The sequence below is a fragment of the Triticum dicoccoides genome, chromosome 6B (assembly GCF_002162155.2).
Source record: "Triticum dicoccoides isolate Atlit2015 ecotype Zavitan chromosome 6B, WEW_v2.0, whole genome shotgun sequence".
In the NCBI taxonomy this organism is placed as follows: Eukaryota; Viridiplantae; Streptophyta; class Magnoliopsida; order Poales; family Poaceae; genus Triticum; species Triticum dicoccoides.
Genome location: NC_041391.1, coordinates 283,544,613 through 283,556,751, shown reverse-complemented (window position 1 = coordinate 283,556,751; position 12,139 = coordinate 283,544,613). Strand labels below are relative to the sequence as shown.

Sequence of the window (12,139 nt, the reverse complement as noted above, 5' to 3'; positions counted from 1 at the left end):
AATTGGGCGTTGCTTTGAACAAGAGGGAGTATGGATCGCCGAAGGAAGCAACCGACCGGATCAAACCTGAACACAATTTGGCAGTATTTCTGATTCATCAAAAGGAAAGAGGAAGAGATGAGGGAGAAGAAACATGTGGAGACATCCGCTGGTGGACAAGAGAAGTGTCGCTTCGTTTTAGGCATGGGACTCACCACTCATGGAGTCTGCACAAGCGATCGGCGCGAGCGCGTGGCCGGTCGGCCAATTTTAATCAAGGGGAGCTCTAGGAAAGAGACGTCTGGTATTTTGCTTCCTATCAGACTCCTAGCCCGCCATTAGATTGATGCAGCCTGGACCGTGTGATTGGAGAGGCGGGCCTAGGTAGTTAGTTTGCATGTTGCACTAATTGCGATTTGTTTCCCATCAACTGCTCCCCAGAAATCACGCTAGACCTACATCATTGTACCTCCTCCTTACTGCTTCATCCATATGCACTTCCTCCTTACTGCTTCATCCATACGCACTTTGAAATTTGCAGAGAAACTGGTGCATCTGATGCATGTTGTTGGCCAATTTTTTGTGACTGGGAAGCACATATGGAAACGCGTTCTAGCACTTGAAATTCATTTTGCTTATATCTCCTAGCGAATTTGCTTCCATATCAACCGAAGATTGTTTCAATCCAGTGAGACTTTGTGTCCAGCGCGACCATTTATTTTGTTTAGATTGCAGGAGAATTTTACTTCAAATGACCATAGAGCTGTCACCAGTGCAACAATAAAATGCTTCCAACAAAACAAATATATGATTCCATCAAACACCTTTTTACCATTGTTATTACTGGCGGTTTCGAAGAAATTAAATTGGGACTTTGCTTCCAAAGAATTTGGTATTTGCGTCCAAAGAAATGCGTCCAAAGAAATGGGAATTTGCTTCCAAAGAATTTCGAACTTGCATCTAAAAAAATGAGTATTTGCTTCCAAAGAATTTTTATTGCATCTAGAAAAATGAGGATTTGCTTCCATATTCCATATACAACAAAAATAATGCATCTAACCAGGTTTTGCATCGCCTAAGCACAATGCAGACGCCATGCTTCCAAAGATACATATTGTGCTTCTAAATCATTATGATACTATTTTCATATATCAGAGAATTGCTTTCATACAAACATATTTTTTTCAATACAAAAAGGAAATATATAATTTCCGCAATTGTGAAGATTTGCATCAGTTAAACAGAAAATTTGCTTCCATGGTGATCAAGAAGCACTGAACCATCTACATCAGTGACACAATCTGCAAGCATAAGTGCGAAGATTGTCACTGGCACCGTGGCCTTGTGGAAAGACGTGTTGCATCTTACTACCTTCTTCTATACTTCCTGCAATCAGAGACATAATCATGCGACTGAATTAACAAAATTCGATGAACAAATCCTAGAGCGATGGAGAAGAACCCTACATGCTTAAAATGATGAAAAGGCCCAAATGAAGAAAAGAACAATACAAACTATGCTCCTCCATTCATTCATGAAGATTTAATGATACATGCAATCCAGTTTCAAACTGCATCAATCAGGACTCACATGCGCTTCACCCCGGTCGCCTACTTGTACATGCAATGCAGAGATGCAACATCGCCGGGAAATCCACGCTCCTGTCTCCTGCATGGCGTAAGAGACTATCCCAGTTGGCCTCGTTTCCAAACCGAGACAGCGCTCAGGCAAGGTGGATCAGAGGCCAAAACTGCAGGTGTAACAGAGCCCAATCCTGGCACAATTAAGCACGGCGACGAGGGAGGTTACTAGCTTGTCGGTGGATCAGTCCCCACGCCGGACAAGGGGACACAACCAGGTGGAATTCGTGCTTGGCGATAGAGGAGAAGCGGAGATGGGCATGGCGAGCTCTTCGATGTGCATGGGATGGACAGGAGAGATGGAGAGAGTTAATTCAGGGAAAGATTATGGGGCGTAGGCCAGAAAATCGGACGGTTAAGGGTATCTCTCAGCCATGAGATCAAATACAAATTGACGTTGTCCGACGAGTCTGACAAATGATTCACATCAGACTACTGTAGGGAAGTGTTTCCCTTCATGTAAACAGCCAAAATAAGGATAATCCATACCTTTAATAATAAATCCTCCAAATTATGAATGTTAAGCCTAGATCTCAAGGATGGAGATCAATTTACAATTCGACCAAACTATTGAATTCCCCAATCAACAACATATCAGAGCAGAAATTGGCCTCTCACCAGAGCAATAACATTACGATACGCCAGTAAGTCACCATATACAACAACATTGTTACACATATCCTACAAATCATTTCTATTGTATGCTCCCCGTTATCCATCACATGGTCATGCTTCTTACGGTCATCTCTTTCAAAGTGCTAACAGATCTGTAGAACAACTTGAGATTACGTCCAACTTTGTCCTGCAAAGGCAGCCAAAGAAATTGTATCATTTTCAGAGCACACCAACCCCAACAAAGCCAAGCATGAGAAAGAAGTAGATAGACCCCAAACTTCTCAGCAAGTTCAATAGAAGTTTTTATATTCACCTGGCCCAATTTTGCTTACATACATACATTAATTTAAAGCTGAGCAAATAGATTGAGACATTTATATGAGTTCCGTACCTCTTTTAAATGCTCTAACCTCCCCAATAAAGGGAGTAGTTCATCGGAAAATGAAGACAAGTCTTCTGCACAAGCTCTACAAACATATGAACGTAATGGTGTTTCAGACTTCAAGAATAAAACAGTAAAAAAACAAAGTGTTTGCAAAATCAATAAATATTCATACTCATCGTGGAAATGAACAAGGAGAATAGTGATGGCACATTCAGCGACTTGGAGTAGAAGTGTTATAAGCTGGTCTCGGTTGCCAGCCATGCAACACAAATCTATCATTGCAATATATCTCCTACAAAGAGAGAAACAGTCTCGTGGTTACCTACTGAAAGTGATGTTGATGAGTAGATAGCATCAACCATTGATACAATATAAACTTACGATCATTGCAGGATAGCTAATGCATGATACAGTGCCTAGTAATAGCATGATAACACATGAGAGAAAAAACTTTACCAAGGTCAAATAATGATGTACTTGTATATTTTCGCTATTGTCATCCCAAGCAGAATAAAGATCATTTAGTCAAGGGACCAGGAATATTTTTTTTAGTTCTCTATTATGCTTTCCCCTTCGAAATGTGCGCATTATTGCTGAGATGTTTGAATGACAAGATAGCGTATATCTGAACCAAGATTGTGGGTAAGAATCCAGAACAAAATAAAGTGGTACCTTTTACGGATGTTATCGTTGGGCGAGATGCAATCTTGCTTCATGCATACTTTTATTATCTCATCGACCTCCTTCCTAGATAACTCATTCAAATCACGAACCTGTAGCATGAAGCAAACAAATCAACTCTTGTCGAATCAAAGATTGAGAGCATACACATAGTTACTTTCAAATCCAAAGAACTAAACCACCATATCATTTCCATCAACTCCAGATATGTATTCAACTTCCAACTACATATTCAGTGGATATGCTCCTTACTTGGAATCCGCTCTAAGTAACATATTTAGTGTCAAGGTAGCTTAGCAAATTAAATACCTTATTCAACAACAAATATTTTTCTTCACCTACTCTCTCAAGAGCAAGTGTTATAGAGTTCAGAAGATTTGAAACCATTTGTAGTGTTGGTTGCTGCTGACCAAGTTTGTTGTTATCACCGTCTGAAATCTGCAAGGTCAGGTTGCAGCATGTTATCAACAATGTATGAAAACATATAAAGCACCAAACAATTGGACTCTGCAATTGGTCACTTAGTTCAATTCCGTAACCCCCTGCGTTGATTTGGTAGTAAATGCCAAGCGTTATGCAGGATTGCAGACAGCCATATCACATGATAGAATTTTTGTATATTTATTTTGACAATATCATAAGTTTATGTGTTTACCAGCATATTACTTCAAAATAAACAATCAAAGTTCCATACTGGAGACCGCCAAAGCAACTATTACGGACATGTGCAGTAACATGTGGAACAAAATTGTTTTTTTTTTCACCGCCTTTTTTTTGGAAATATCGAGTAGAAAGCAGCATAGAAGTTGCATTGAATATAAATTTATGAGAAAGATGTCACAACTCACAAGCCTCATGCCTGATCACTACAAGCACGAGTTTATTAACTAACAGATTATTACGAGCAAGGTTCTAACCAATCAAAAAGTAGGATGACTGCAACCAAATAGCAAAATCACCAAAATACTTTTTTTCCTTTATTGTACTTAAACCTGACTGTACAGAGAACACGACCATGAACAAAAAACATAATAGGGGTTTAAACAGCATCACTTACTTGAAACCGCATGTTCTTCTTTGTAGCCAGAAAATATAGGTAAGAGATTAGGCCAAAGCAGATACCAAATAATACCAACTCTGACTTCTGATTCTGGTGGGCAGTGATATTTACATGTATTAGAAGAGACCCAAGTGCATAAGAGTACACAAATAGAAGATTAGGACTTGCCTCAATCATATTTGGTGATTGAATGAAATTCAGAGATCCAAAATCAAGACTAAAAAGAGAATGCATCATGGAGAATAGATCTTGGATGTAGCTGCATTCATCATTTTCCTCGTATGCCCATATCTATAAAGTATATAAAGAAGGTGAACCCACCATAATGTAGAAGACGAAAATCAAATGAGAAGCAAATAACAAACCTTGCTGAGAATAGAAACCACCATATTAAGCCGCTCCAAGCTGAAGGCATTAGCTCCAGATATGTTCTCTCTTAAAATGCTATTAAAAATGGACTGATGCTGCTTGGCAAAATCCACTATCTCACGTACAATTTTGTTCTTCACCTGAATCAAGATTTAAATTTCTAGTGGAACAGAAATACAGAAATTTCACAGACTAACATCAAAGCAAAGGATGCGTCTCAAGTAGAACTCATCACAACCAATAGCCCACGGTCCCAATGAAACCATTGATTATGCCCAATGCTACTTAGAAGGAATTGCTATTTAACTTAAACAGTAAAATGTCCCTGAAGTTACGTCACTGCAATGGCCATTGACAAAATAGCAAGACTACAGCAAGATAGTTAAGCTAATCATATTTAGCCATCGATCGTCATAATTAAATACGAAACAATATAGAAATGCCTAGAAGTAGTGCTATGTACTTCATGTTAGCTTATAGCTCATCAAAATTTATATTTCTAATTTTCCTTTTTACATTCTTTTATTTAATGCTTTTTTTGCAGGGCCATCGCCTGCCGTATACGACTATCAAAAAGAAATTGAACTTCACAGAGATCAAATGCCATTTAATCTTCATTGTTTGGTTCTCGTGCAAATAATTTTTTCCCCAAATGTAACTAGGCATATGGCATGAAAAAGAAGGGGATACCCACAATAGTACACATTTATGTTTCCAAATGCTCGGCGCAGATGACATAAGAAAATGTGGACATACTGACCTCAAGAAAATCAGCTGAGTCCACGAGGGATGTGAAAGATGTGATTATCCGCAGTACTGGTGCAGTAAGTGACCACTTCTTGTCAGTTTCCCCAGCTCGTTCCTTCACAACATTAGAGTTTAGCCTTGAACTTCCCTGATAATATACAAATATTGTAAGTGCATCTGCATAAACAATAAGCATTTAACAGCTAAACGGTACAGACTTCATAGCACACCTTTTTCTGATAACCCAAGAGGTTGCACGATGAAAGATTTTGTAAAGCACCCATGGATAACAAAATCTGAGAGCCATGTTTGCCATAATGGTGAGTGATTCTCAGAAGTAATGAAAACTGAGCATCAATAGTGCAAAACCGCTGTGAAAACTCTGATGAGAATGACATGTCCTACAAAAACAAAAGAAAGTTGATGAAACAGGACAGTAGGAAAAGCAAGACAAAGAACTATAGGCAGCAAACTTCATTGCTAATGCTAATTACAAAACCACGAGCACACTGACAATAAACGAAATCTTTCAAAGAGAAACTCCACTAAACTTTTCCACACAAACCCTATCGTACTGTGGCTGTTCACCTTTAATACTCCATGTGTACAAACAGACAAAGATAATGGAAAATAATGCAGTTATCAGGCTTCATAAAACAATAGAGATATGTTATCACTGCCTTCTAGAAAAAAAGAACATAGGCATACCTAGAGTTCCTTGTTTCAGACAGATAAAATAAAAGCCATAAAACAATCAGATGTAAGAACATTGGCTGTCGGACCATATCTTCATGGTTCAGACAGATAAAAATAAAAGCCACAAAATAATCACATTTAACAACACTGGCTGTCAGACCCAAGGAGGACCATATCTTTGTGGTTTGAAACGGCCAATAAAGCAACCAACATTTATCCAGAAAATCCATAACAGTTTCACCTTTAAATTCCTATCCATGTGTACCTTTTAGTAAAATGGAAGACACCCCTGCTTGAATTGCACTATCCAAATCTGATATGGTGGCCTAGACTAGTTTTTACTTCTCATTGTCCTATTTTTGTAGTTATTATTAGATACACTCCCAAGTGGTAGCTCTATCCCACATAGAGAGTGAGAAGGAAAAAGAAAGCTTCACAACACAAGCACAGATTCATTTTCAAAGGAGGTTAGCAATAAGTCAGTGGCATATAATAAAATAATGCCTAAAACTAGCCAGCAGATTCTCAAAAAACAAATTTACAGCAGTTGGAAACAAAGTCTGCACCTTTGACAAATAGTTGCTAACATCAGTTAGACATGATCTGAGAATTCCTCGACTTTGAAGCTGGTTTAAGAAATACTTTTCATGGTCAATACTAACTAATGAATCAAGAACATAGAACGAAATTGCTTTCCCAGTTTCGCTCCCATGGATAGCATCCTTAGTAACCTGTAATAGAACAAAATGAAAATGAACCATATAACATTCAACAATGTGCTTAGTAAATGTAGTCAACTTACAATAAGACATGAAATTTCATGAATATTAGGGTTGGTGGACAACATAAGAAGAATACAGCAATGCACACTTCAGTAAGTATAATTGGAGAATGTTGTATTTAGGGTCCAAAACCATCTCGCCATACAGAAGACCAGAACCATGTTGGTGTGGTGATGAAAGGCAGAGATATGCATATAAGAAGTTCACACAGCCGCTTTGATTGGGACTGAGTGGTGCAACATATCCATGTCACAGATGTACAGCAAACTTGCAATACCTTATGCTTCTCTTCAACATAATCGCAATAGAAATTTTGCCTAGATCTCTAATTAGAACATAAGGCCAGAGAAAGGAATGCTATCCAACACCAATAAGAGCATCATCTAAAGCATGACAAATAATACAGAAATTATCTACAATTTATCCAAACAATTTTGTCAGGCTCGCATATGGCAAACTTAGCCTAGTGTCAACTGAATAACTGTCAGTTGTCACTTCAGCTACCTGGCCTTAGTATTATGGCCCCAAGCTACCTCATATGCATCTTCAGACATGACAGGGTTTTAAAAGAAAATTCAACTGACTGGTGCAACACATCAAACAAAGCATCCATTGTTTTTTATTAACAGAAGAATGCCTAACCAAATCGATGACCGCTTGAGCTTCCTTCCTTATGATAGCAAAGTTGGCGCGTGCTAATTCACTTTGCTCCTTCAGAACATTTTGAAGAGTGAGTTCATCATCATCTCCCTCCTGTTCTTCAAGTAGCAAGAAACGGATAACTGACGGAGGAACATCAGAGTCGAGAATGCTACCACAATACTGGAAGTAACTCAATAGTAATGCATATTGGCTGCAAAAGACAATCCAAAGTCAGCATTTATACTGGAAAAGGAAAGAACAAGTTGGATAAAAAAGGTTCTTTGTGCTCTAGTCACCAATGATGGTGAAATTACCGTCTTCTCAAGGTTTCAGACGATTCATTTCTCATTATTGCCATAATGAGCTTGAACAACAATGAGTTACAGGCAGCATTTGACAACTGTTTTGCCGAAATAATGTCAAGGCACGAAACTGCATCAGAATCTGCACCAGTTGGGCATATGAATCTTTCATCCCGCAGTTTAGCCATACAGGTCAATGCTACCTTGAAAATGGCCACATGAACAAATTTAAGTAGTCTAAAGAAGGTACGGTACCCGATTAAGAGAATGATAATTGATACAGAGCAGCTAAAGGACAACTTACATTGGTTAAAATATACGCCATTTTCACTGAACAGTCTGGAGATGATGTGGCACCCAATGAAGCGTCAAGCAACCTGCAGCATTGTGTCCAATATGATTGTTACACTTATCAAGAACAAGAGTTTACATTCTACGAGAAGAGAGTCCAAACTCACTCAAACAATAACTGTGAACGATTCTCAAGCAATGACATCCTCCTTGATACAGCTACCTGAAATTAACAACAAGCGGGTTACTATATCAAATTTCCAACAGAAAAGATTAAGTGGTCATGCACACACACAACTCACTTCAACAATTTGAGACCAGCTAGTTAACATGTGAAGCTGGGCTGCCTGTTCTTCAAGATTTTTGTTATATCTCCAGGCCCATTTCAGCAAATGATGGAACGATTCTTTTAGCTCTCCTTTCTCAGACTCGCTCAATTGTGTTTGCAGTTCTTGTGACATCTGAACATCAAAAGAAGCAACTTGAAGAACATAATAATCTCAAAACCCAATATGAAAAGGACTGAACACGCAACCTGGATAAGCTTTTGATGGAACGCATCCAGATCAATCAGTCGATCACCTCTCTCCGAAAAATAATATACACCGCCAAATTCAGATGTTGCAGAATTCCGTAGGATCTCTTCAATCTAAGAATCAAAAAACTGATGAGATACCAAAAAACAAAATAATAATTTCAAAGGTTCAAATGCACACCTTTGATTCAACTCTCAGATTTGAAAGCAATTGAGGGTATTTCATTGAAGTGTCTGGACATCTGAACTGTACAACTTCAAGCAATTCCAAAACCTACATGAAACAAATAGTACATAAGATATTCTATCTGACAAATTGTCAAGACATCTTACTCTCACTGTTAAGGAATAAAAGTTTAGCAAGTCCGGATACTTCTGAAGTTTTCTGGTGTCCTGAATGGTGTGCAGGCATGAGTTTTATTAACGCCGGTGAAGCATTTGCGCTTCAAGCCACCTCTGACTCCATCGTTCACTGTTCAGCCAAATCTCCCTCCCTCCCTCCCTCCCTCTCTCTCTCTCTCATACTATGTATAATCACAAGTTCTCAACAATCATAACCCAGATGGTAGCAATAATTAGTGCATACAACCACACAAGTCAACATTAACAACAGATCGAGGTTTTCTCGATTTCAGCAACCACCAAAAAGCCAAAGGTTACTATGTGACTAAAAAAACTATCTTTACTGGAAACAAGCACCTCAAATAATTGACCACACCATGCTACTTCCTAGTGCACCTGAGAAGTAAAATTATATAACCTATGGTCCAAACTTCCAAAGCATCTCGATAGAGAATGCCGAAACTTGATCACTGGAACATGCAAGAAAACCAGGGATGCCTCGAATAGCACTTAAATAATGTAAACTGTCCCATTACATCTAGCAACCTCGGGTTCGCAAATCAAGAAAAGCAGGCAAAACTTAGAAACGGAAGTTGTGGGTACATGGTTCTATATCCTTGCAGATGACTCACAATAGCAAAACAAATTGACGCCTCAGAATCAAGCCTGCGAGGTGGGCGGCCGCATTCCTCTTCCTCTGTTCCTCAATGATGGTGAGCTTGATACCCTTGCCCTTGGTTGCGACTAGTCGCGACTCGTCGACATTTTTTTACGACTCATCGACTAGTCGTTCAACTAAAAAACAGTGCCTTGGGCAGGCTCACCAACGATGCAGTGTGGCACCTGCTACCGGTGTGTCTCCCGGCGCAAGAGCACCTGCAGAGATTCCACAGCGCAGCCGTTGACTTCCCAATGGATCTTGTGTGTGCTCACCTTGCCGGGCTGCCACCCAGGTGTGGCCACCGCTGGCCAAAACCAGCCCTGGCCCCCTGCCTCCCCCTTCCACAAAATTTGCACATCGATGCTTGAGGTGCGCCCACGTGAAAGAGGAGGTGAGTATGTGAGAGGTTACTGGGTGAGAGGATGGAGCGGTGAGATTGGGAAGTCGCATGAGAGCACAGAACATGAGATTCTAGCAAGAACAAGACAGTCCGGCTGATTTGGTGTTACCTCAGCATCTGAGGGGAATATTCCTCTGTGTGGAACCACCTCATTGCATTCCACTCCTCCAACCAAACAGCCGAATGGCCCCAAATCTGGAACCAACCCATTACAATCCACTACATTCTCCGACCAAACGCACCTTAGGTGTGATACTAGCTTATGGTTCCTAAAAGGAACTGACAAAAATGCAGGCAGGCAGCTAAATCAAGTTGGGACTATTAAAGGCAGCAGCAATAATTATATCTAGGACGATGATCAACGAGTAAAACAGTAGCCATCGTATTTCCAGCCATATTTCTGGTTTGTTGGAGCTAACCTTGTTGTGACTTGAACAAGATAAGTCCAAGTTGGGTTCGTGCCAGAAGCTGCCAGCAACAGCTAGCTAGTTGCCTCAGTAGTGAGTAAGAAAGGGCTGCAGCAAGCAGTAGTAAAAGCGAAGTTGGAATTTACATTAGGTGTCAGAGTTGTACTCTTGTTTTGGTAGAAGATACTGATCATGTGCTAGCTGTATAAGAGTAGTCTAGCTAGGTCGGTTTGAGTAAAGTCTTATATAAGGACATGCGCCCCATGGATGTAAAAATAAGCATTGGTTACTAAGTGAAAGAGCAAGGGCATCTGTTGCCCAGAACAAGAACTTTCTTGTGTGTGTGTGTGTGTGTGTCCAGAAAGAAAGAAGAGAGGTTCAGGCTAACAGCCTTAATGGTACCAACAGATTTCGAAGCGTTTTCACTAAGAAACTAAGGGCTCGCAATAATTGCGCAGAGCTACAGTGAGGTAATAAAAAATAAGTCCTGCCCCAGAAAAAAACATTCCATCACAATGGAGATAACATCATGCTTATCTAAGTACACATGTCCAACTGAATGCTTATGGTGACATCAGTTCCCTGGACAGTTTGTACTCCCTCCGTCCCATAATATAAGAACGTTTTTGACACTAGTGTAGTGTCAAAAACGTTCCTATATTATGGGACGGAGGGAGTAGTTCAGTATAATCCGTACACTTGGAGGCGGAAATCAAGTTCAACTCTCATAACCAGATCATCTTCTAACAAGCTGCATTTAATATGAAAATATACTGACAATAATCCAACACACACTAGATCACAGATTTACACCGCACAAAACTATTTCTTCATTCAAAAAACAAGCAAGTCACCAAACAAAAATAGCAGACATTTACCTTATTTCTATTCATCAGCCCACTGCTAGTGCAAATGGGAGTGCCAGGAGATTGGAACATGCTTGCATTCTTCATGTTCTCAGCGCAGTGACCAAAAGTATCATTGAGAATAGCCAAACAAGCTTCCCGATACACAGATGATGATATATCAGATACATGTAGTGCCAATGCTTGTATCTTTAGCAACCACGCCCTCTGAAACCGACAAAGTACAGTTTAATAACAGAACAAAAATACCAACAAGACCAAAATAGCAGTCAACCACCAAAATCAATAATATCCTGAAAATCAGACATTTGGTTTCGCAGGTGAGATATGGTTGCTAAGTAGCAAAACAAGATCTCCAAAAATCCAGTTGTTTTTCCCATATCCCATCAGATAAAAGAATTGTGCTGTCAACTTGCTAGCACTTTTCAGTTATTGCAAAGTATTAGCAGTTCGGTAGTGTCCAAGTAGTTGCACAAATGCAACAAATTACCTGAAATGGAGAATACCTGAAGGTTGCTATTAAACTACCTAGCATGTCCTTAAGAGCATCTCCAATAGACGGTCCATATGTAAAAATAACTAACTTTTGGATCTTCTGAGGCAGAAAACAGCTCTCCAACAGATGGTTCATATGCAAAAAAAAAAAAATTACATCTCCGGGAGATACATCACCTCGCGGTGCAAATTTACATCTCCGGAGGCAGGAGACGTAAAAACCGCGGCCGCGCGCCAACGCTCA

General features: G+C 39.7%; 1 protein-coding gene across 1 annotated transcript in view; it reads right to left on the bottom strand.

Annotated features, from left to right (window-relative positions):
* Positions 1-2,079: 2,079 nt before the first annotated feature.
* The window catches only part of LOC119324811 (nuclear pore complex protein NUP205-like), a 26,645-nt gene continuing 16,585 nt past the window's right edge, over positions 2,080-12,139 (bottom strand). Inside the window, exons 26-44 of the mRNA XM_037598578.1 lie at positions 11,413-11,607; positions 8,906-8,998; positions 8,725-8,838; positions 8,492-8,650; positions 8,357-8,412; positions 8,203-8,275; positions 7,911-8,101; positions 7,597-7,807; positions 6,739-6,903; positions 5,707-5,877; positions 5,490-5,624; positions 4,726-4,869; positions 4,529-4,651; positions 4,358-4,450; positions 3,610-3,738; positions 3,292-3,392; positions 2,792-2,911; positions 2,626-2,701; positions 2,080-2,421 (exon numbers count right to left, since the gene is read on the bottom strand). Of these exons, the coding sequence (XP_037454475.1) occupies positions 2,338-2,421; positions 2,626-2,701; positions 2,792-2,911; positions 3,292-3,392; positions 3,610-3,738; positions 4,358-4,450; positions 4,529-4,651; positions 4,726-4,869; positions 5,490-5,624; positions 5,707-5,877; positions 6,739-6,903; positions 7,597-7,807; positions 7,911-8,101; positions 8,203-8,275; positions 8,357-8,412; positions 8,492-8,650; positions 8,725-8,838; positions 8,906-8,998; positions 11,413-11,607 (2,433 nt within the window). The 3' untranslated portion in view covers positions 2,080-2,337. The remainder of the gene's footprint in view (positions 2,422-2,625; positions 2,702-2,791; positions 2,912-3,291; positions 3,393-3,609; positions 3,739-4,357; positions 4,451-4,528; positions 4,652-4,725; positions 4,870-5,489; positions 5,625-5,706; positions 5,878-6,738; positions 6,904-7,596; positions 7,808-7,910; positions 8,102-8,202; positions 8,276-8,356; positions 8,413-8,491; positions 8,651-8,724; positions 8,839-8,905; positions 8,999-11,412; positions 11,608-12,139) is intronic.